At 44.8% G+C, this 23,016-nt stretch overlaps 1 protein-coding gene across 4 annotated transcripts in view; it reads left to right on the top strand.

The window, feature by feature from the left end:
* Window positions 1–20,733, top strand: part of Usp7 (ubiquitin specific peptidase 7) — a 60,790-nt gene extending 40,057 nt beyond the window's left edge. For 3 of the 4 annotated variants that reach the window (XM_004864872.4, XM_087203092.1, XM_021244293.2), the window contains 22 exons: window positions 15–105; window positions 2,964–3,046; window positions 5,132–5,241; window positions 6,970–7,126; window positions 9,410–9,554; window positions 9,872–10,002; window positions 10,458–10,592; window positions 11,113–11,214; window positions 11,409–11,514; window positions 12,383–12,475; window positions 12,561–12,628; window positions 13,387–13,487; window positions 14,276–14,429; window positions 15,261–15,328; window positions 15,799–15,907; window positions 16,001–16,078; window positions 17,045–17,145; window positions 17,865–17,964; window positions 19,137–19,256; window positions 19,392–19,463; window positions 19,601–19,691; window positions 20,126–20,733. In XM_004864872.4, coding sequence (XP_004864929.1) covers window positions 15–105; window positions 2,964–3,046; window positions 5,132–5,241; window positions 6,970–7,126; window positions 9,410–9,554; window positions 9,872–10,002; window positions 10,458–10,592; window positions 11,113–11,214; window positions 11,409–11,514; window positions 12,383–12,475; window positions 12,561–12,628; window positions 13,387–13,487; window positions 14,276–14,429; window positions 15,261–15,328; window positions 15,799–15,907; window positions 16,001–16,078; window positions 17,045–17,145; window positions 17,865–17,964; window positions 19,137–19,256; window positions 19,392–19,463; window positions 19,601–19,691; window positions 20,126–20,232 — 2,322 coding nt within the window. In that variant the 3' untranslated portion in view covers window positions 20,233–20,733. The remainder of the gene's footprint in view (window positions 1–14; window positions 106–2,963; window positions 3,047–5,131; window positions 5,242–6,969; window positions 7,127–9,409; window positions 9,555–9,871; window positions 10,003–10,457; window positions 10,593–11,112; window positions 11,215–11,408; window positions 11,515–12,382; window positions 12,476–12,560; window positions 12,629–13,386; window positions 13,488–14,275; window positions 14,430–15,260; window positions 15,329–15,798; window positions 15,908–16,000; window positions 16,079–17,044; window positions 17,146–17,864; window positions 17,965–19,136; window positions 19,257–19,391; window positions 19,464–19,600; window positions 19,692–20,125) is intronic. The other variant, XM_021244292.2, reaches the window with a different exon arrangement.
* The last annotated feature ends 2,283 nt before the right edge of the window (window positions 20,734–23,016 follow it).

Genomic DNA, 23,016 nt, shown 5'->3' with positions numbered 1-23,016 from the left:
TTTGCTTACTGCAGTCCTATATCCAGTGCAAAGAGGTAGACTATCGGTCTGACAGAAGAGAAGATTATTATGATATCCAGCTAAGTATAAAAGGAAAGAAAAACAGTAAGTTTTGTATACATAACAGAATAAGCTATTGATCATTTGTTTTGGGTTAGTGTCTCATTTACGTAAGTGATTTTTGTTGATATATAGCGTAGATGCAGAAGCAGGAAGCGGCTGGGATCTTAATTGTGCAGTACACTGGGTCAGTACCTGCTTGTAATCCTCCCACATCTCAAAACAAACTGCCGCACGCACACCTGTGGTCCTGCCTCGGCCTGCCACCCTCCTCAGGGGAGACCCCGGTTGGGTTTCTGATGCAGCAGGCCAGTTTCACATGTCTTGTGTTTATCTAGAGGGAATCCTGTAGTAGAATGTGATCTTTGCTTCTGATTTATCTTTTGTAGGTTATTTTGGTTGCTTTCAGCTTGAGGCTGTTAGGCACAAGACTGGACTATTTCTTGTCTGCCTGTATTTGTACAAGCCAGAATTCTCTTGGCTCTCGGCTGGTAGTGGGTTTGTTTGCTTGAAGATCAGTGATGTCTCCTTTTAAAATTTGTATTGGCAATTAGGATATTTCCTTCTGTGAAATGCTTGTTTTAAGTGTTCTACCTATTTTTGTATTGGCCTCCCAGTTCTTCATTCTTTTGAAGAAATTTTAAAAAGGGGGAGTGCATTACATTTGCCTACTTATTTATACCTTCTAATTAGTGCTTCTGTTTAGGTCAACAGTTCCTTCTGGCATTATTTGCCTTAATCCATTTAGGGTGATTCACTGAGATTTCACATTTTGTGGGTGTGGAAAGATCGTCCTTTCCTCTTTTCAGTGGATTTTCCCTGGGCTTCACATCAGCAGCTTCCTTGGCATGTGTGCTTGGTGCTCTGCTATCTCCTTGCTTCTGCTGCCCTCTACTCTGTGCATGGTATGTCCCCAGGCCCCAGTGGTTTTAAGATTTACCTTAGCACTGCTTTTAAGCTGTTCGTAGTTTTCTTCACGTTCTGCTGTTTCTGTGCTCACAAAAGTTTTTGCTTGGGTCTGTGGGTTTGTCATTTTCATAAAACTTGAAAAATTTTGGTAGCTCTTCACATGTTTTATGCTTTCACAGCCTACTGTTGTCCCGATCTACTTTAAATTTCAGTTTCCACTGCTTTGTCTTCAACTTCAGCCAACTTCTGCAGTATCTTTTGCTGTAAATCCCATCCGTGGTATTATTTTCATTTTTAAGGGTTGGGTTGGGTCTTTAAAAATCTTTCTTGTCTTTGCTTAATACACTCTTTCTTTCTTTTTTGTCCCCTGATACTGGGGATTGAACCCTGGGCCTTTGCACTGAGCTACATCCCCAGCTCTTTTTATTTTGAGTCAGAGTCTTGCTAAATTGCCCAGGCTGGGCTTCTACTTATGATCTTCCTGCCTCAGCCTCCCTGACTTCTGGGAATATGGCCGTGCACCGCCACACCCAGCTCATACACTCTTGCTTTCGTTTACCCCTTCTCGAACAGTCAGACAGAGTAAATAATTTTCCAATGCCTTCAGTTACTGATTGTGTCATTTGTGTAGTTTCTCTGTTCTCTGGCTTCTTTGCATGCTTGATAGTCTTCTTCCATTATATGCCGACATTGTGATTTGTATCGTTCTGGGTATTGGGTCTCAACCTTTGTTCCAGTGCACAGAAAACGAACTTGGAGATCATTTGATTATTCCTGGACTTGTTCTTAAGCTTTGTTAGGTTTTTGTTTAGAGTTAATTTGTAACAGGTAATGAAAAAATAAGAACCAAGATACATCATGTACAGGTACAAGCACCCAATGATAAATGTAAACGTATTATACAGCTAAAATGTACCAATAAAAGAATGTAAGCAGAAAAAAAAAATAGAGTTAATTTGTACTCCCGGACTTTGTGAGTTTTCTGCTGATTCGACCGTGTCTTACGCTGCTCTCTCACCCTCATGGTGGGAATACTGTCCCATCCCATCACAAGCTCTGAGGCCCATTCTCCTTAATCTTCATCTTTCCAGTGACGCCCGGTCGTGTCCACACACTCATTTGCAGATGACTTGTCACTGCCCCTCAAGGAGAGCCTTGTGCAAGTCTCCATGCCTGTTTCCCAGTCTTACCTTTCTACTCCCTGGCCCAGTGGATGCCAGCTGCTGTGGGCTCCTCACATCCTCAAGTCCATCCACAAGGCAGAGTGGACCCGCTAGACTCTGGGCCCCCCATTCTTCTGCCACGCCCTGGGCACTGAGAAGTGAGCTGGCAGTCCTAGGCCCTCCCCTCTCCTTCTCTCGGGGATCACTGACCTGCATGGTCTATTTCCAGAGTATGACCGTTGCTGTCCCTGTCACAGTCCGGTTGTGTTACTCCATCAGGACCAGAGCAGAGGCAGTTCTTTCCTTCCTCTGGTGTGTGACTGGTCTTCTCACTGTCTGTGTTGCCATTTGTTTGACAGAACTTCTTAAAATATCCGTGGTGTCAGTTTGTGCCTACCTGTCATTCTGTTAACTGCAACTGCTATGTTTTCTATTTGTCGGCAGTCCACCTGGAAGAGAGATGTGTGTTAGGATGTCAGGCTTTCCCAGTGTTTTGTAATCAGCCAGCCATTCACATTTGTGCCTGTATGTTCCTCACGTTTCACATTCCTTGCTCTCCTAATTGTAGCTTTATAATAAGTGTTTCAGTAAAGTAAAAGTGAGGCCTTGACTCTTTTTCAATGCTGTCATTTTACTGTGGTTAAGACACCCATCAGTGTCCTGGGACTGGTGAAGGCAGCAATGACATATTTATCTATAATCTTATTAGGGATGAAGTTGTTCACAGCTGCAGTCGCATTTCCTAGTTTACATTATTTGCCTGAGTTGACAGTTATAATTGAAGCCTCAGTAATCACACATTGGTTGACCTATTGTTCTTTGTCTTTCAAGTATTTGAATCATTTGTGGATTATGTGGCAGTAGAACAACTAGATGGTGACAACAAGTACGACGCTGGGGAGCATGGCCTGCAGGTAATGTACCATTTTGGCCTCTCCTTTGTTTCTGGTTCTGTCACTCTGTTGATAATTAAAAGTGTGTATAGGGCCAGGGATTTTAGCTCAGTGGTGCTGTGCCTGCCTGGCAGGCACAAGGTCCTGAGTTCAACCTCTGGTACCAGGGCGGGAAAAAGTGTGTGCTTCTGGTATTTAGAGTACAAGGGATCTCTCTCTGGGTCGATGGGAGTGGCGGTTGGGTTTGAGCAGATGACTGAAGTGCAGCTGCTGTTAGGCAGAACTGTCATCTGGCAGGTTGGAGAAAGTTTTCCCTTTTATGTATTCTGTTCCTCCCTGGAGCTTTTCTTCAGGTTTTCCTGATCACAAGTATAATTTCTGAGTCACTTAGATTGTTTTTAGTTATTGATTATGCTTCTTTTTAAACGTGTGGTTTTCTGATGGTTGAGGGTGCATTCCCTAGAACATGGCCCCACAGTGACTCCAGGCATCTGGCAGGTCAGGGAGCATCACAGGCAAGCTGCAAGCCCATGCCCCAGTGGAAGGCAGGCTGGTCCAGTGATTTGGAGTCTTGTTTTGTAGCCTCATAACCTGAACTCATTGGCTCAGCTCCTTTATTATTAAAACTTTTGAGACTGCCCTTTGCTTGCCAAGCCTGCCAGTTTATAATTTGTATTTTGTAATGGGCCACAGACCCACTACTCCATGGGATTATATCTCTCAGAACATCGAGGTGAAGATCAGAATTCTCTGCAGATACTAATTAGAACTTTGTCAGCTGGCTGTGCTTCAAAAGGATGTCACCCACATCACCAGAATTGCTTTCTCCTCCCTGGATGTTTCAGTGCTGACCTCAGTGGACAGTGAGGGGGAGACAGAATACTCATCCCTCAGTGCTGTCTTTCCATAGATCATTCAGCTTAAATATTCTCATGTATATTGTGCCATGTAGTTATCCCTTGTCACAGTGCCCAATTCCTAAGATTCTTCCACAGTCTGAAAATGTGGTTTTGACTGGGCGTGGTGCCACATGCCTGTAATCCCAGCACTTGGGAGGCTGAGGCAGAAAGATCGCCATGAGATCAGGGCCAGGCTGAGTTATGTAGTGAGATCCTGTCTCAAAAAAAAAAAAAAAGGAGAAAAAGTGCTTTTAAAGCCAGAAGAATGGTCTGGATTGGGAAAACAGCCAAGCATCATGCATGTGATGGGAACCTAGTAGTGACTGAAGGTGGCAAAGCCTGGTTTATCAAGGAAGAAGAGAGCTGGCCGAGGTAGACCAGAGAGGGAGAGAGCTGAGAGCTGTGGAGTCAGAGCTCTCCAGGACCCTGCCAGAAGCTGGGGTGTGCAGAGGCACTGAGGGGAACAGATTGACAGTCCCTGGGTGGGAAGCTTCTGGTGAGGAGTAGGGTTGAGGAATGGGGCCCTGAATATGTGCTGCACAATTTGTGGGTTCTTTGTTGGTATGGTGAGAGAGCCCAGGGAACGGAGGCTGTTCACTTAGCATCTTGCCAGCCCACACCCAGATTCGTTCATACTTGTTCTGATCAAGAGTTCTGTATCCTAATCTTAAACAGTGGTAATCATAATTTGCTGCTTTTCTATTTCATATTTTTTCTGTGATTCTCCAAAATTTTTATAGTGTTTAATGACTGTGCAATATGGCAGCAGATGACTTCTTTTTTAAATCCCTTCCACATTGCTAGACATCCCAGTTAGAGCATAAACTCTCCCCCACAGGCTGGTGCAGCATGATTTTAAATGGCAGAGACCCAATGCAGACCTCAGCAACATAAAGGCATCCTAAATGGTTACACAGAGCCAGGTGTGGTGGCACATGCCTGTAATCCTAGCGCTGGGAGGCTGAGGCAGGGGGATTGCCACGACTTCCAGGCCAGCCTTGGCTCTAGTGAGTTCAAAACAGCCTAAACTGCATATAAGACCTTGTCTCAAAAAAATGAAATAAAACCTAAATGGATATATAGACTTCCTTGCCTCTGTCTACTTGACATCTCCAAACAATGTTCCAGTTGTGCTGAAAAAGTGTTATTTTTATTGCCTCAATGAATAGTACAGCTGACTTGAACTTGGTTTCTTTTTCATGTTCAGGAAGCAGAGAAAGGTGTGAAATTCCTAACGTTGCCACCAGTGTTACACCTGCAACTCATGAGATTTATGTATGACCCTCAGACAGACCAAAATATCAAGATCAATGATAGGTAATCTGTAGTGGAATGCAAATGGATTGGGGGTTAAATGTGGTGCCGTGTTGACTTTGTATTTTCATTGCACTCCTGATTTATCTGATCCCTTTTCTCTTGGGGTCTCCTGTGCTGTAAGGTTAAAGGGATAATCATGGAACAGATTTCAGAGGCAGCTTGTTCTCGAGCTGATTGTCAGAGACATTTCCTGTGAGATTCTCAGGCCCCCTGCGTGGCAGCTGGGAGTCTATGAAGATGGGGTGTTTCTGTTTCATCGACTTTGGATTTGTAATAAATTGAATTTGAGCCAGGACGTAGATGCTACCTAAGTGTGTTCTCCAGGGTTTTGTAATCTCAGTGCTAAAGTAGGTATCAGCATTCCCAATTATAGGTGGTTTTCCAGATTCTTTAAATATCAGATGCCAAAAATATGTACATCAGATGCAAGAGTGCTAAAAATTATTATCTATACGAAATCGGTAATGCCTACTACTTTATCTGACAGGATATGGAAGTTTTACCCTGATTAGCTTGCACTCCAGCTTTATGTGGGACAGAGGTGGCCAGTCACCCTCTGAATTTGAGGGGAGAGAATGACCAAGTCAGAGTAGTCATCAGCAGGATCTTTGCTTACCCATTCACATGCATTACTGTGGCATGTTTAAGAAACACATTCAGGGCTGGGGATTTAGCTCAGTGGTTCTGCCACCTGCCTCACATGCACCAGGACCCAGGTTCAATCCCAGATAACAAAAAAACCCACATTCAGCTGGCTCTCACAAATGGAGCCCCCAGGGCCTGGGGATGTAGCTCAGTAGCACTATGCCTGCCTGGCAAGTGCAAGGCCCTGAGTTCGATTCCTGGTACCGGAAAAGAAAACAAATGGACCCCCTAATCCAATAGCAACCTGTTAGTATGTTTTGTTAAATCCTTATCTTGTTTTTATTGAAATTAGTTGCCAATGTTTAAAAGTCATGAAAGTTCACACAAATGTTTCGTTTTCTGGCCCTGTTCAGGAAATCAGGACATTGGGCTACAGTAGCCGGACAGTGTTAGAGCCCCTCCACTGCCAGTACTTGTTCTGTCCACAGCTCACTACTCTGTCCTGCCGTCCTCGCTCCCTCCCTTTCACCCTGAGGATGAGAGTTGATCAGCTAATCCTCGAAGCCAGGAATTTAGCGACACGGCAATTGTAGTGTGTCTGTAGCAGTAGAGAGTGGTGCAGCCCTGTACCTTCAGACTCCTGTAGAAGGAGCTTGCCTTAGGAAGGTGCGCAGGTGCTCTAGAAAGTTCTGTGTAAGTTCATTTCAGTGCTGACTGCTGTGTAAGGTCCTTGGATTCAAACTCCATTAGGCATACCAATGTTTTATAGCCATTTTTCTCAAATCTAGCCTCAAACTAAACTGACAACTCATCTAATAATGGGCTCCTTTAAGAAGTTTGAAGGGGCTCAGTGGTTCTGCCGCCTGCCTTGCAAGCACAAGGACCCGAGTTCAATCTGGTACCAAAAAAAAAAAGTTTGAAGGGCCATGCAGGTCAGTTCATTCTTTTTCATTAAAGACAAGCCAGGCTGGGGATTTAGCTCAGTGGTTTTGCTGCCTGCTGTGCAAGCGCAAGGACCCGAGTTTGATCCCCGGTACCAAAAAAAAAAAGACAAGCCATTAATTAGCTCATTAATTTTAATAAGTAGAGTCATGGTATTTTGTAGATAAACACTTAATTTCTTTTTTAAATGTTTTTTAATAGGTTTGAGTTTCCAGAACAGTTACCACTTGATGAATTTTTGCAAAAAACAGATCCTAAGGACCCTGCAAATTATATTCTCCATGCAGTCCTGGTTCACAGTGGTGATAATCATGGTGGACATTACGTGGTCTATCTAAACCCCAAAGGGGATGGCAAAGTAAGTGTTGGGGCTCTCGGTGACAACACTGCTGATGCAGGTCTTTCAGACCCTGCTTTGTGAACTTGGGGACTCCTTGCTGGCCATTGATGGACCTGCGTGTTTGGCTGTGAAGTGCTATTTTCCTGTCCCATTATTTGCTGATACTTCAAATGCATATGGTGAATTAGAAGTTGTCCTTTTTGTTAGTAGCAAACACTAGACCTTACAGAATCCCTTTGTATCTAATATGAGGCAGTTGCCTTCTGCTTCAGAATACTGACAGCACACTCACAGCTTGGGTCTATGTTGTAGGCTGTGGTGATTGATGTTAACTTCTGTGGCCCTGCCGTCCTCCATGGTTTCTTCTTGTCCTGTCGGTTTTTCCACAGTCCTCAGGGGCACGGTGCTTCATACCATTTGGCAAAAAACGGTTTTAAAATCTGTCCCACTAATATCTAGAACATATAAAGAACTGAAAAATCACTCCCCAGATTCAACAACACAGATTCCATCTCACTCCAGAAAGAATGGTATCATCAAGAAGTCAACCAGTAACAAATGCTGGCGGGGCTCTGGGGAAAGGATCCCTGCTCCACGGCTGGTTGGAGTGTAGCCTGGCGCAACCTCTGTGGAAGTCAGTGTGGAGACACCTCAAAGAACTAAAACTAGAGGTCCCATTTGACCCAGATATTCCCCTTCTAGGGATCTTCTTGAAAGAGTTAAAGACGTCATACTGCAGTGATCCATACTTTCCCATGTTTACAGCACCACAACCCATAATAGCTAAATCTTGGAAATAGGCCATATCCCCATCAACAGATGAATGGATAAACAAAATTATTTATATACAGTGGAGTGCTACTGTGCTGTAAAGGATAAACTTGAGTCATTTGTAGGTAAATGGATGTATCTTGGGCCCATTATTTTAAATGAAGTAAGACATGGAAGTTTAAATATCACATTATTTCTCATATCACATTGTTTCTCACGTGAGAAACCCCAAGGGTGAACAAGGCGCAGAATGGAGGATAGATATGGGGAAGTAGAAAGAACTTGTTCAGAGGGAAGGGCAAGCTGGGTGTGGTGACACATCTATGTACTTGCCTATGCACTCGGGAGGCTGAAGCAGGAGGATTGGGGACAGTTCAAGGCCAGCCTAGACTATGTAGCTAGATCTTATCTCAGGGTGGGGGATGACAAGGGAGGAGAAAGGGAAGGAAGGGAAAAGAGATTTTTAAAAGAATGGAAGAAAAAAATGGAAACAAAGCTGCTGTGAATAGAGGAATAGGAAAAAAGGATTAAGATATATTATGAACAGGTTCAAATTCTCTATGATGAATGTTAGCACTGTGTATGGCAAATATGTACTAATTTTTTTATATTTAAAAATGAATGAATGAACGAAAAATCTGTCCCAAAGCCAGGCATGGTGGCACATACTTGAAATCCCAGCGCCTAGGAGGTTGACGCTAGAGGATCACCATACGTTTGAGGCTAGCCTGGGACACGTGTTAAAAAGTGTCTAAAAAGGGGCTGGGGATTTAGCTCAGTGGTTGCACCGCCTGCTGTGCAAGTGCAAGGACCCCGAGTTCAATCCCCGGTACCAAAAAAAAAAAAAAAGAAAAAAGTGTCTTAAAAAAAAGAGAAAATCTGTTCCCAAGACTATAAGGCCAGCAAATAACAGCAGGGATGGAGTATCTTTATCTGTACCATTGACTGTTTAAAGTGTCTCGATCTAAGCCCCCTTGCCTCTTACTGGCAGAGAGCTTAAGTTATTGGCACGTCACTGTGACAGTATAAAGTAGCCCATTGAAGCTGTGCCTGTAATCCTAGCACTCCAGGAGGCTGAGGCAGGAGGATTGCAAGTTCAAGCCCAGACTGGGCACTGGACAACATAGCAAGACCTTGTTACAAAATGAAAAAGCGCTGGGGAGTTAGTTCAGTTCCAAGGCCTTGGGTTTGATTCCCATTACCACAGAAAACCAAAAGAACAACCATTGAGTTTTGTAAGCATAGCATAAATTTCAGTTTAACCGGTGGAATTAACATGTGATTAACATGGCTGAATTCTGCAAAGGATTATGTCTAGATTGAACTTAATGAGAAGTGGGTTTTTTGAGTAAATTATAAAAATTGCCACTGGACAGATACTGCACTTCTCACAGAATGCTGAGTTTATATGCACAATGCTTGAGGCAGTGCCTGGCCTACACATCTTCACTTTGAGGGCAACGCTGCCGCAGTGCTGGGCACTTGTCCTGGGGTCTTGTGTATGCTGACATCTGGTTGCTTTCCTTCCAGTGGTGTAAATTTGATGATGATGTGGTATCAAGATGTACAAAAGAAGAAGCCATTGAGCACAACTATGGGGGCCATGATGATGACCTGTCTGTCCGGCACTGCACTAATGCATATATGTTAGTGTACATCAGGGAATCAAAGCTAAGTGAGTACAGTTGGTTTCCATTACATTCCTTACTGTGATGAACTTGTACAGTTGTACCGTGAATCCCTCAACTGCCCTGGTACTTTTTGCCAGTAAAATACAGAGGACCAAGCTACACTGCCTGCCCAAATACCCTTTCTCCTTATTGTCCCTTTCGTCTCCCAGCTGCAAACTGAGTTGTGCTTGTAGGTTTTGAAGCAGACTCATGGTATCAAGTAATTCACTTCAATAGATAAATGACATCCTAAAGTCAGGACCTTATAAGGAAGGGGAAGCAGAATCTGCACCAGGGTGAAATGGCTGCATTTGTCCTGCAGGTGAAGTCCTGCAAGCTGTCACAGACCACGATATCCCCCAGCAGTTGGTGGAACGATTACAGGAAGAGAAAAGGATCGAGGCTCAGAAGAGGAAGGAGCGGCAGGAAGCTCATCTCTATATGCAAGTACAGGTCAGCCTCTGCCTCTGTGACCCTTGTGGGGCAGGGCCACAGTGACTGGTGAGGGGAAGCAGCTCTGTGTGCTTGTGTACACTTGGTTGCTGTGTTGGGACAGTCAACGGTCCAGGGCAGTCTGCCTCTGAGGGCTGGCTGTGGTGCTGACCAAGGAGCTACTTAGGCTGTGCCCTGACTAATGACATCTACAGGTCGGAAAAGGGCTGAGCTTTGAACATCAGTCCAGGCCACAGACAGAGCAGGGTTGATCGTGTGCAGTGGCAGAGGACATGAGAAAATGGGAGGCGTGCATGCAGTGAAATGTTCATTCATCTCTAGTGCCTCGTTCCCTCTGATCACTTCAGAGTGCTCCTTGCCTTGCCTGGGTTGAAGTATTTGGCAGTCTGAATGTGTTCAGCATGACTCGTTTTTATGTCTGTTGTCAGCTCTGTTCTGTGTTTGTCTGTTTTCAGATAGTGGCAGAAGATCAATTTTGTGGCCACCAAGGAAACGACATGTATGATGAAGAAAAAGTGAAATACACTGTGTTCAAGGTTCTGAAGAACTCCTCCCTAGCGGAGTTTGTCCAGAGCCTCTCCCAGACCATGGTGCGTGCCGGCCCCTCAGCTGCCATTCCCTCCACTGGCCTTCCAGTTCCACCTTCATTTCAGACCAGTTGCCTGTGGGTCGGGGACCTGGGTCAGGGGTTGCCTGAAAGTGAGACGATGACCTGAGCACAGGGCCTGTCCGGGAAGCAGTGTGGAAAGTGCCAAGCTCTAGATTAGACCAGGGAGCCTCGCAGGCTTTCAGAATGTGTTTCTTCTGATAGAGTTCCCTAGGGAGGGACTTACATGTGAGCATCATGTCACCATCACTGTGTGTTGATAATGACACGAGCCCTGGAAAGCTAGTGATCCTGAAGAAGAGGGGTTATAGATGATTTCTTTTCTTTTAATCATAAAAGCATTAGGCCCAGGGATTTAATGCTCAGTGGTTCCGGCACCTGCCTCGTAAGCACAAGGTCCTGAGTTCGATCCCCAGTACCCCCCCCAAAATCATAAAAGCATTAAATTTTGATACAAGGTTGAAATATGTGCTTGTTTTAATTGATTTAATTTTTTTCCCCAGGGATTTCCACAAGATCAAATTCGATTATGGCCCATGCAAGCAAGGAGTAATGGAACAAAACGACCAGCAATGTTAGATAATGAAGCAGACGGCAATAAAACAGTAAATATTGTTGATCCTAGGGTATCTCATGTGGAACTCTGCAGAAGGCTTTTGTCCTCTGCAGTTAGTGACCTTGTTTCCCTTATGGTCCAGTTTGGTAGAATTGGACATTTTCTGCGGTGATCAAGTATAGTTTTCACTCGGTCATCTAGGCCATTAAAATCTTCTAAAATCAGCATCTCTTTTGGAAATAGATGATTGAACTCAGTGATAATGAAAACCCTTGGACAATATTCCTGGAAACAGTTGATCCTGAGCTGGCTGCTAGTGGAGCAACATTACCCAAGTTTGATAAAGACCGTAAGTGCCCACGAAATGCCTGGCTGCACTTAAAGCAGGAGAGGTGGACTCCTGGATTATTCTGAGCACACGGGGTGAACCTTCTTTCCTTGTGGACAGAGCTATCCTATCCATGTTGAAGGGCTTCTTGATGGAGTCGAAGGTGCTGGCTTGGCTGCAGTGTCCTGTGAAGTGGGGAGCAGGTTGATTGTTGCTGGAGTGGCCTGTCTTGCCATCACCTCTGGACTGTGCCCGTCAGTTTGGTCAGACCTGACAGGGCAGGGCTCTCAGATTCCTCGTCAGGGGTCAAGTAGAAAACATTGCAGGTTCTGTAGGCCACATGGCTTGTTTGTCATTGTAGTACTGAGTACTACAGAGAGCATGTCTCAGAATGAGTAGCTGTCTTCCAGCTTTACAAACAAGCTGACCCTTGAAAACTGCAGGTTTTTATTGCTGTGAAGGTCTCTTCTGGTAAAGAGCCAGGGCTGTTAATGTATGTTCCCATGGTCTCTCAATTCTGCTAATTAGTACCAAGTCACAAAGCTAGGATTTCTAAGCTTACTGCACTGGTTACCTTTTTTTTTGTTTTTGGTACCAAGGATAGAACTCAGGACCTTGTGCTTTCGAGGCAGGGGCTGTGCCCCTGAACTAAATCCCTGGCCCCTGTTCACCATTTTTACCGCGGCATGTAGTATTTGCCCTAGGACAGAGATTTGGAGCCCGTTGAAAATAACCCTTACCTGACACTGTAACTTTGAGGGAGCTTGCACAGTCCTTCTAGTAGTTACAGACCTCCCAAGCTATTAGTGGGATTTTCGTTGTTGTTGCTTTAAAAAATAAGTGCTGTACTGAGTGTTAAGATCCTAACAGCCTGTTCATCTACTTGTAGATGATGTAATGTTATTTTTGAAGATGTATGACCCCAAAACCCGAAGCTTGAATTACTGCGGGCACATCTACACACCCATATCCTGTAAAATACGTAAGTCATTGCCACACTTGCCTTTTGAGTAGATTTGCTCAGTATGTAGGAGCTGTGGATTAGCACCTTTTTTCCTTTGTCCTAGGTGACTTGCTGCCAGTTATGTGTGACAGAGCAGGATTTATCCAAGATACTAGCCTTATCCTCTATGAGGTTTGGATGGTTTACTTTTCCACAATCAGTGTATTGTTAGTAGTCGGGGGAGGGCATTACTTTGGCTGGCCCTGTTTGTTCTGCTTAAAGTCTGTAGTTAACTTGGGGTCTCTGGTGCTCTTGGGAATTACACGTGCCTAGATTTTTTATTTTAGGGTCTATGATTGTTAGGTACTATTAGTAGTGATCTGTTTTTTCCATTAGCATTTTAACTTAAGATATAGGTGAGCTGGACACAGTGACACATGTAGTCTCAGCTACTCCATAAGCTGAGGCAGGAGAATCTCTTGAACTTAGGGATTAAGGGGCAGCTTGGGCAATATAGTGAGGTCTTGTCTCTTAAAAAAAAAAGTGAGCCGGGGATTTAGCTCAGTGGTTCTGCCGCCTTCCTCGCAAGCGCAAGGTCCCGAGTTTGATCCCCGGTACCAAAAAAAGGTGAGGGCCGGGGATATAGCTCAGCGGCGCAGCGCCTGCCTGGCAAGCGCGAGGCCCTGGGTTCGATTCCTGCTAACAAAAAAGAAGAGTGGGGGGAAAAGCCCCTTTTAAAAAAAAAACAAAAACCTTTTGGGGCTGGGGATTTAGCTCGGTGGTTCAGCCACCTGCCTCGCAAGCGCAAGGTCCAGAGTTCAATCCCCAGCACCCCCCTCAAAAAAAAAATTGAATAGAAATGTGGAGGAAATATAGCATATGGAGGAACATGGCCATGTTAAACATTAGACAGATTTTGCAATGTAACTATCTTATATCTTTTATTATAGGAAGTTAAACCGAATTTAACAGAGAGAATTCAGGACTATGATGTGTCTCTTGATAAAGCCCTTGATGAACTGATGGATGGTGACATTATAGTGTTTCAGAAGTATGTACTTTTTGATAAGTTTCCATAACCTTGTACAGTACTAATATGATAAGTCTTTTGGTCAGTCCTAAAGTCTATAGACCCTGAGGCATCATTTGTTGAAAGTATCTCAGAGTGTTGATAGCAACTGATCTTTTCTGGATTTTGAAATTAGGGGCCAGTGAAGATTTCCATCATTTAAACTTTCCATTTCCTAAAATCTCTACAGTGAGCCGGGTGTGGTGGTACATGCCTATAATCCCAGCACTTGGGAGGCTGAGGTAGGATTGCTGTGAGTTCAAGGCCAACCTGGGCTACATAGTGAGACCCTGCCTCAAACAAAACAAAACAAAAACTAAAATGTCTGTAGTGAAGTTGATAGGTTTTTAATTAGCAAGGCGAGAAGATATTTGACTTTGAACTTCTTAGAATGCACCTGCTCAGGTAACTCATTTAAACCCATCAGCATATAAACCTACAGATCTGTGGTCTTAAAGATGCTTATGTCCAAAAAGCGCCACAATTGCCAGCTCCTAGCTGGAGACAGGCTCTGCCATCCAACCATGCTCATGGCCGAGCACCGTGTTTGCCTGCTGTTGAGGTGGGGTGTGCTGCATGGGCTCTGAGTGCATGTCCATACGGAATGACTTTCTTCTTGTACTGCTTACAAAGGAAACAGAGGTGAATGCCTAGCACCCTGCAGCAGGACCTTCTTATATATTATGTTATGGGAAAGTAAGCTTTGAAACTGGTCTTACCGGTTGTCACCTGCTGTACACCTCCTTTCAGTCTGTACTCTTTTCCCATAGGGATGATCCTGAAAATGATAACAGTGAATTACCCACTGCAAAAGAATATTTCAGAGACCTCTACCACCGCGTCGATGTAATCTTCTGTGATAAAACAATCCCTAATGACCCTGGATTTGTGGTTACCCTATCAAACAGAATGAATTACTTTCAGGTATTTAATAAATTTGCCTTCCGTATTCAGATTCTACACTAGAAAGAGCTATTTCTTTTGTTTGTTTGGTTGGTTTTTTTGGTACTGGGGATCGAACTCGGGTCCTTGTGCTTGCAGGGCAGGCGGCGGAACCACTGAGCTAAATCCCCAGCCCTAGATCTATTTCTTTTTAAGTGTTTGTTGAAGAAGTTGCCTATGGCTTTGGTTCAGCAGGAGGGGCAGAGTCCTGTGTCTGATTTCTGTCCCACGAGATTTTTTTCTGTCCTTGGCATAATTTTGCTTAAGAGATAATCTTTGCTTCTGTTATAACATGCCAAGTAGTTAACATTAAAAAATAATCATCAGAAAATAAAACCTGTATGCCATATCATTAGAAATGAAAACTGTAGAATACTTTGAAGGATTTCCTACACCGAGGAGATGGAGATGCTAATTTTTTTTTCCGGTACCAGGTAGCAAACTCAGGACCTCGCACTTGCTAAGCAGCAGGTGCTGGAATCGTTGAGCTAAATTCCCGGCCCAAGATGCTAATTATTAATTGAATCCACTATGTGTTGTACATATATTGAACTGTCACCCTATAAAACATGCACAATTAAAAATAGTGAAAGCCCTTTTAGAAGTTATCCTCAGCAGATGCCACTCCCGTGGTGGTGAATCAAGGAATTTACCATATTCCTGTTAAGTACTCTATTTCTAGGGAATTTTAAATTCAGGCTACTCAGAAAACATTTCTCGAATAACTTAGCCAAGTAATTCCTGAAGATTTATGTCAGTTTTTGGCCCAGAACACGAGCCTTCCCTCTGTCTCGTGATCCATCCCCTCTGCAGGTCGCGAAGACTGTTGCACAGAGGCTCAACACCGACCCCATGTTGCTCCAGTTCTTCAAGTCTCAAGGGTGAGCCATGCCCACAGATACTCCATGACTGGTCTGTTGCATGCTTTCCATAGTTCACCATAGCATCTGGGAACTGATTTTAATAAACAGTAGTTAGCCGCTTCACCCACCATGTCCATTTCTTGCATAGTGTGAGATGTAGAGTTGTCACCACCACACATCCTGACCACATTACTCAGAGACATCAAGGTAATCGGGAGCCGCCTCCGCAGTCGCTCTTTCTGCCTGTGTCCAGCTGGCTCACTGGTCTCGTGGCAGGGCCTCTGTGCAGTGTTAGTGCACAGAGAGCACGCGCGTGTTTTGGCAAGAGGGGCCAGGTCGGGGAATCAGGAATAAATTAAGTTGAACCCTGAGACAGGCCCAGATTCATGTCTAGTTGTGAGGGCCGTGGTTTGCTTTTATGCTTACTCAGGAAATGATTTGTAGACGAGTAAACAAGCCATTTATTTGTATGCTGTTTTCTTGTGTAGTTATAGGGATGGCCCAGGTAATCCTCTCAGACATAATTATGAAGGTACTTTAAGAGATCTTCTACAATTCTTCAAGCCTAGACAACCTAAGAAGCTTTACTATCAGCAGGTATGAGTCCAAGTTAATGTAACTGGGAAATAAAGAGAAGACTTGTGCTTTTGTAGAAGCTTATCTAACATGAGTGTCTCATTTTCTTAATAGCTTAAGATGAAAATCACAGACTTTGAGAACAGGCGAAGTTTTAAGTGTATATGGTTAAACAGCCAATTTAGGGAAGAAGTAAGTTTTTCTTATTACTATGAATTTTTATTTTTATAAGAGCTTGCCTGCTGTTTATCTTCAGACCTTGACTGAAACTCAAAAGAAATGCACTCTAGGGCCGGGGATTTAGCTCAGTCGTTCTGCCGCCTGCCTCACAAATGCAAGGTCCCAAGTTCGATCCCCGGTACCAAAGAAAAAAGAAAAATGCACTCCCTTTACACTAACATGGGCAGAGTCCAGCCTCCTGCTGCCACAGCCTTCGGAGGCCTCCTGGAGAAAACCAGTGTTATTCCCCCCCCACACACCATGGGAAGAACCTGGAGTGTACACATTGCTCCTTGCTCTGGCACAGTATCATCTTCAAACTGCCCCTGTTTTGCCTCACCTGGCCAAAGCCCCGCACCCAGGAGTATGCAGGCATTGATACTACAGCCCTCTCATTGCCCTTGCTGCTGACATAGGCTGCTGCAGCATCGCATGCCCGCTTTAAGCAAAGGCATGTCCAGCCACACTCCTTGGGGCCTCTTCTAAATGTCTGCTGGGACCAAGTTGCTCACTGTTATAGCTCTGCCAGTATAAAGAGAAAGTCTGAGACTTGAACAGTCTGACCTGTGTAGAATTGATTAAGCTGAAACCATTAAGTTGGCCTGGCTCTTATTTATAGACTGGTGTCCTTTCACGCTGTGCTGAGCATCTGGAAGGTTCTCTGATGATGACCCTTCAAGGGATCATTTCCTGGGGCTTTTTGCACTAAGGTGTCATTTCCTAACCTCCCATCAATACCGGCTCCATCTGAGATTTGGGCAGATGGTCACATGATGGGGAATTCACAAAATCTTGAGCTTTTGAGTGGGAAGGTAAATGAGCATAGTACCATCCAGTCCAAGAACTTGAACAACTATTGCGGTGTTTTACTCTGCATGTTTGTTACAGCAGAACTCTGGGTTTTCTTTAAAGCATTGGTATCATCCTGTCATTACTTAGGAAATAACACTATATCCGGATAAGCACGGCTGTGTCCGGGACCTGTTGGAAGAATGTAAAAAGGCTGTGGAGCTTGGTGAAAAAGCATCAGGGAAACTTAGGCAAGTATTTCTTGAGACTGATGAAAGGGGTAGGAGGTAGCTGTACTAACTTTTAAGTATTACACTTTCATTAATGTAAATTGATCCAACTAGAACCCATCTACATTATTGCCAAATTCTCCTGAAGCTAGTATTTTTGGAGAGGTTTAGGAGTATTTCATAATTAACCACTTAGCAGTCTATTTAGGTACAGGATGACCAAAAACTGTATTTTTTTCCATTAACTTTATAAGATAACAGGAAATATAAAAGTAATAATTTTATCAAATGTATTTAGTATAAGAATCAGCTGGTTGAAATGACACCTGTCCAAGTGATGCTGGCTCAGGGTAGTCAGCAGGTAAACAAATGCACTGCCCGAGTGATACTGTTAAGTGGTCAAGCCATTTCTCCCTCCTTGTGTTCTAATATTCCTTAACTGTAGTAAAAAAGTAAAAAGCAAAAGCCATGTTAAGGACATATATGATTCAAGGTGAGTGATCAACCTAAACTGGAAGAGGTGACTCTTGATTATATTTGAGATACAATCTCAAATTTGTATCAGGATTGTTCACCAACATTCACAGTTTAGAAGGGAGGGAGGGAATGAATATCTTGGTAGCATTGCAAACATATTTCTTTCTAAATGATTCATTTATGTTACCAGTGAGTTACATTTTACTTTTTACATAAACATGTATCTTACTTTTCCCTTTTTTGTTGTTGTTGTTCCATTTCAGGCTGCTAGAAATTGTAAGCTACAAAATTATTGCTGTCCATCAAGAAGATGAATTATTAGAATGTTTATCTCCTGCAACAAGTCGAACATTTCGAATAGAGGTAGCTATCCCTGTGTTGGCACCGGGATGACTTGGACTCTTGGGGTGGGCCATCCTGTCTCTTGCTTGAGTTGACTCTCACAGCAAGGTGACAGGAGGCTTTAGTTTGGTTCATGCATCTGTAGTTCAAGTGCCCTCTGGGGTTAGTCCCCCACCACCACTAGGAATCAAAGGACCTTGCACTTGCCAGGCAGGTGTGGCACCGCTGAGCTACATCCCCGGCCCTGGGGTTAGTTTTATTCTTAATAACTCCCCACTTTCTCCTCTGTTCTGCCTTTTCCCTCTGCATTTCACTAGTTTGGGGACCTCATGAGTGGAAGCATACAGGTCCTGTCTTTGGTTTTTAGGGTTGGTTTTGTTTTCTTTTTGAGACAAGGTCTTGCTATGTACCTCAGGCTGGCCTTGAACTCACTCTGTAGCCCAGGCTGGCCTCGAACATGAGGCAGTTCTTCTGCCTCAGCCTCCCAAGTGCTGGGATTACAGAGGTGTGCCACCACACCCTTGAATATGGGCACCAAGCACATGTAAGAAAGCAGAAGTACAAGGAGAAAGTCTAGGTCGTTGTTGAATTTAGAGCTGTGGCATTTTCATAGGAATAGTTACATTATTCTTTTTTTATTCTGAAAAAGGTTGGATTATCTGGCTCTAAACTGATCATTCTCACTAGATCCAGTGTGGCATTTTGACAAAAGTAAAATTGTAAGGCAGCTCTCTGTAACGTGAGACGTGAGATAATCAACTTAGAAAGAGGAAAGGCTCACTGTGGCCCAGTCTGGGGTTTCTGCCCATGACTCACTGCTGGCCTTACTGCTTTTGGGTCTGTAGCAGGGCAGCACGTCGTGCCAGGGACATGTGGTTGAAGGAAGCTGGAGGAAGCCTGGTTACGTCATGACTGGGATTGGGAAGGACAGAAGAGAGCACCAGAAACCTGCAGTCTCTCCTTCCCAGGGTACCCACAGTGACTAAGACCTCCCAGCGGGCCCACCTCTTACAGGGTTATCGCCACCTTCTAGAAAGCACCAGCTCCTCAGGACCGATATTTTCACACAGAGACACTCACAGGATGCAAATGACAGTGCTGTGTAACCTTGGAGTGGCATGTGAGAATTTAAACACAGCCATGTGTCTGTGGTAACTGCACTTAAATTGTTCATATTTAAAATGTGTCCCCAGGAAATACCTTTGGACCAGGTAGACATAGATAAAGAAAATGAGATGCTGATCACAGTGGCGCATTTCCACAAAGAAGTGTTTGGGACGTTTGGAATTCCATTTTTGCTGAGGATACACCAGGTAAGAGTATTGAAGTAGGTTGAGTGTCTATGACAGAACCTGAAGCTTTTGAACAGCTTTGATGGCTGAAGTGTGGGGACAGTGGGAGTGGCCCAGTGAGCGGCCCCATGAGTGCATCTGTACTTTGCCTTCCAGGGCGAGCATTTCAGAGAAGTGATGAAGCGAATCCAGAGCCTGCTGGACATCCAGGAAAAGGAGTTTGAAAAGGTGTGTGCTTCTGATGGCCGGCGTGCTCAGACCTAGGCTAGTGAAGCAGCTTGGCGTTTTTTTTTGTTTGTTTGCTAGAGATGTGAATTTTGCCAATATACAGAAATAATGGAGGAGTTTTGATTTTTGTCTTCTAGTTTAAATTTGCAATTGTAATGATGGGCCGGCACCAGTACATTAACGAAGATGAGTACGAAGTAAATTTGAAAGACTTTGAGCCGCAGCCTGGTAAGAGCCCACTCACTGGAGATGTTTCTGTTAAGGATTGTGTGTCTGCATAGCAGCACACGATGGGCTTCTGTGCTGGCTTTTGTATTTGCACACCCAGGCATGTGTGATGGAGGAACAGCACCCGTCACCTGCGGGTCATTTCGGGATGGAAGCCCTTGGTTTGCACTCAGCAGTAGCTGAGGATCAGGTCCAGATCCTCTGAGCTGCAGGTTCTGCTTCAGGCCTGCTCTAGGTGCCTCCAGAAGGTTCACCAGGTGGGGATGGATGGGGGTTAGTGCCAGGGGGGTCAGCATACCAGGCGTCTTGGAGTTCACACTTCCAGACCCTGGGGACAAATGGCCATTTTGGATCTGGAGGTCCGTGTCGTCACTGAGGCCCCGGGGGCTCTAGAGTTGCCCTGGGTCTCACTTCTTGTTTCTTCTCCCCACTAGGCAACATGTCTCATCCTCGGCCTTGGCTAGGGCTTGACCACTTCAACAAAGCCCCAAAGAGGAGTCGCTACACGTACCTCGAAAAGGCTATTAAAATCCACAACTGACTTCTTCCCGGTGTGTCCAAGGCGAGGGACAGCGTGTGGATGTGTGCCCCTTCTTAACAGCCGTAGAACTTTGGTACACGTGCAGTCTAGCCGAAGTCTCCAGCAAGAAGATTTGCTGCTGATGTTAATTTTATTTTGTTGAGGCTGTTCAGTTTGGCTTCTCTGTATCTATTGACTGCCCTTTTTGAGCAAAATGAAGGTGTTTTTATAAAGCTTGGATGCCAATGAGAGTTATTTTATGGTAACCATGATGCAAGGCGACTGTCAGCGCATGGGAGAAGAGGTTCCCAGACACGTGTCCTGACACAAGGTCTCGGGCTGTGTGGGTGGCTTGGGGCCCCGCTGCCTGCCTGGGGTCCTGGCTGCCTGCCTGCCGCTACCCCATCTGATGTGCAGGCTCGTCTGACTTATTTCCTTCAGTTATCCTTCCAATGACCTTTTGTGCATCTGTAAAGGCGAACAGAGAAACTCACAACCTAATAAATAGCGCTCTTTCCTTCATTGTGTGCATTGTTGGCCCTTCCTCGGGTTCCTCCTCCTCCTGCCTGGGGTCTTTTTAATAAACCCATCTTCTTCCATCAGCCACTACTGTTCTGCAGCCCATTTGCAAAGTGGGTGCACTGAGTACAGCCCCGACAGATATTTTTGGGTCTTTTTATTAAATTGACAACATTGTTAAATACAGTTAAGGTTTATTTACTCTGCTGCCTCTCAGCAAATTTAATGATCTCAACAGTTGATATGAGCAGGTGAGAGGATTATAAATAGAAGTCTGAGGCAGTGGCACAGACAGAAGGACAAAGAGCCTTTAGCAAGAGGGCATGCTCACTAGTGGTTAGGAAGCTGTTGACTTTGTAAAAAAGGTTAAATAAAGAGAAAGGAAAAATGAAATTGTATATTTAATGAACGAACATGTACAATTCGCCACCGGGAGGAGGTCACTTTTCGTTGAGTGAGTCTGCAAGCTGGATACTCACTGTGTGGCTTTATTTCCACCCCAACCTCATTCCCTTTTATTTTGGAGCTAATGCCAGCTGCGTGTCTAGTTTTGAGTGCAGTAAAATAGAATCAGCAGATCACACTTCTTTTCCTCCTTTTCCAATATTTTTTGTTTGTTTCTGTAGCAGCGGTGTACAACAACTCTTCCTGTATATTGCCTTTTTGCTGGAAAATGTTGTATGTTGAATAAAATTTTCTATAAAACTTACAATTCAGTGAGTGACATGGAAGTTCAGGAAGGTTTCTGCCCTCCTGGATACAGGCTTGGGAAGCACTTTCACGTTTGCCTAGGTTTTAAAGTGGTGTATTTTTTCCCTCTGAATTTCCAGGTGGCAGAGAGCGGTGGGGGGATGACTTGCCTTTTAACTATAGTCACTTTTGGGCTTAAGAAATTTAAAAGTGTTCTCAGGCAGGACCAATGCATGGCTGAGGTGACAACACTATGCAGGACATTGGACGGTGTGGTCCAAGGTGGGCAGCCGTTTTCGAGGGCCTGGCAGCTTGGTGTGGCTCTGCTCTGGCTCAGCATTCCCAGTCTCTGGGCCAATCTGTACTTGGAGCAGCTTCTGTCCTCAGTTTCCACTGTGAAGTGTGTGCCTTCCTGCTCCCAGCTCGCTTCTGATGAGTGGGATAAGTAGCAGGTGACAGGGGATGGCCGTTCACTTTGAGTTTGTCTTCAAATGAGCACTAAGGTGTTTCTTTGTTGTAGGTTTTGGCTGGGGGTTGGTTATAGTCCTAGGTAACTAAAACTTACTATTGTCCCTAAGATATTAAATGACTGTTTTCTCAAAGAACTTCATTGTGTCCATTGTGTGTGTCCTGCATCTCATCTACATTTCCATCTATTGTGAATTCAGATATCAGGTGCTTGAATTCACTAAACTGGGTTTGGGGAGAGGAATGGAGCTTCCTAAATTTAACGCAAGGGAGCTAGCTGCCTTCTGAGGATGTTATGTCTTCTCCCGGTGCCGTGTGTGCTGCAACCTTGGATCTGGAGTGTTACCTCTGCATGGACACTGCATCCGTGGACATTTCCAGGAGTGCGTAAAGGAGCATGGCCTGCCACTGTTTCCAAAGCGGGCTCTTATATGCAGGTTCTTCCCTTGTAGCATGCCCACTCTGTTGCAGTGTCCCCTGCCAGCTCACTCTTGGGGCCACCTTTGGCAGGAATCACTGCCCTTCCTCGTAGAGCTTTAGCTACCAGTCGTGACCAGCACGCCCAGATGTCTGTATAGCTTATGTCTGTATAGCTTACGGGCCCGGATGGCCACGTCAACATTGAAGTACAGGAGTCCGAACCACCCACAGGGCTGTGAAATGGCAGCCCCAGCTTGTGTGGAGATGCACTGTCCCAGTGTGGGTGGGTCCTGTGACGGAAAACTAGGAGTCCAGGGCCACCTCTTCCTAAAGGAGGTGCCAGCTGGGGCTCCCCTTTATGGAATGCACCTGACTCATCTGCTTGTTTTGAGGCCAGTGGCGATTTGGGAGTCGGACGAGGTCTAGGTTTGGATCCACGTTTCCAGGGAGAAGGCGAGATGAGTTGTAGCACCTTACAATGTCAGTTTACTGAGCAGAATAGTGAAGACAGTTCTTGTGATTTTATTGCATTAAAGCCAGGGTTGACTAAAGGCTAGATACCGCATCCTGTCTCTTGCGGCCTCGTGGTATTGACAAGAACCACCGACAGCGCTCAGTTCTGCTGTCCTGGCAGCAAAGCAGCCCTATGCAAGGCTGCATCCCAGCAGCCCTTTGGGGCTCGCCATGGCCTGGGTTCGAGGGGGAGGA

The sequence above is a fragment of the Heterocephalus glaber genome, unplaced genomic scaffold, assembly GCF_053883595.1.
Source record: "Heterocephalus glaber isolate CG9 unplaced genomic scaffold, H.glaber_assembly_v1.0 deba00001781, whole genome shotgun sequence".
NCBI lineage: Eukaryota > Metazoa > Chordata > Mammalia > Rodentia > Bathyergidae > Heterocephalus > Heterocephalus glaber.
Note: the sequence above shows the minus strand (reverse complement) of the source record. Positions and strands in the feature narration are given on the sequence as shown.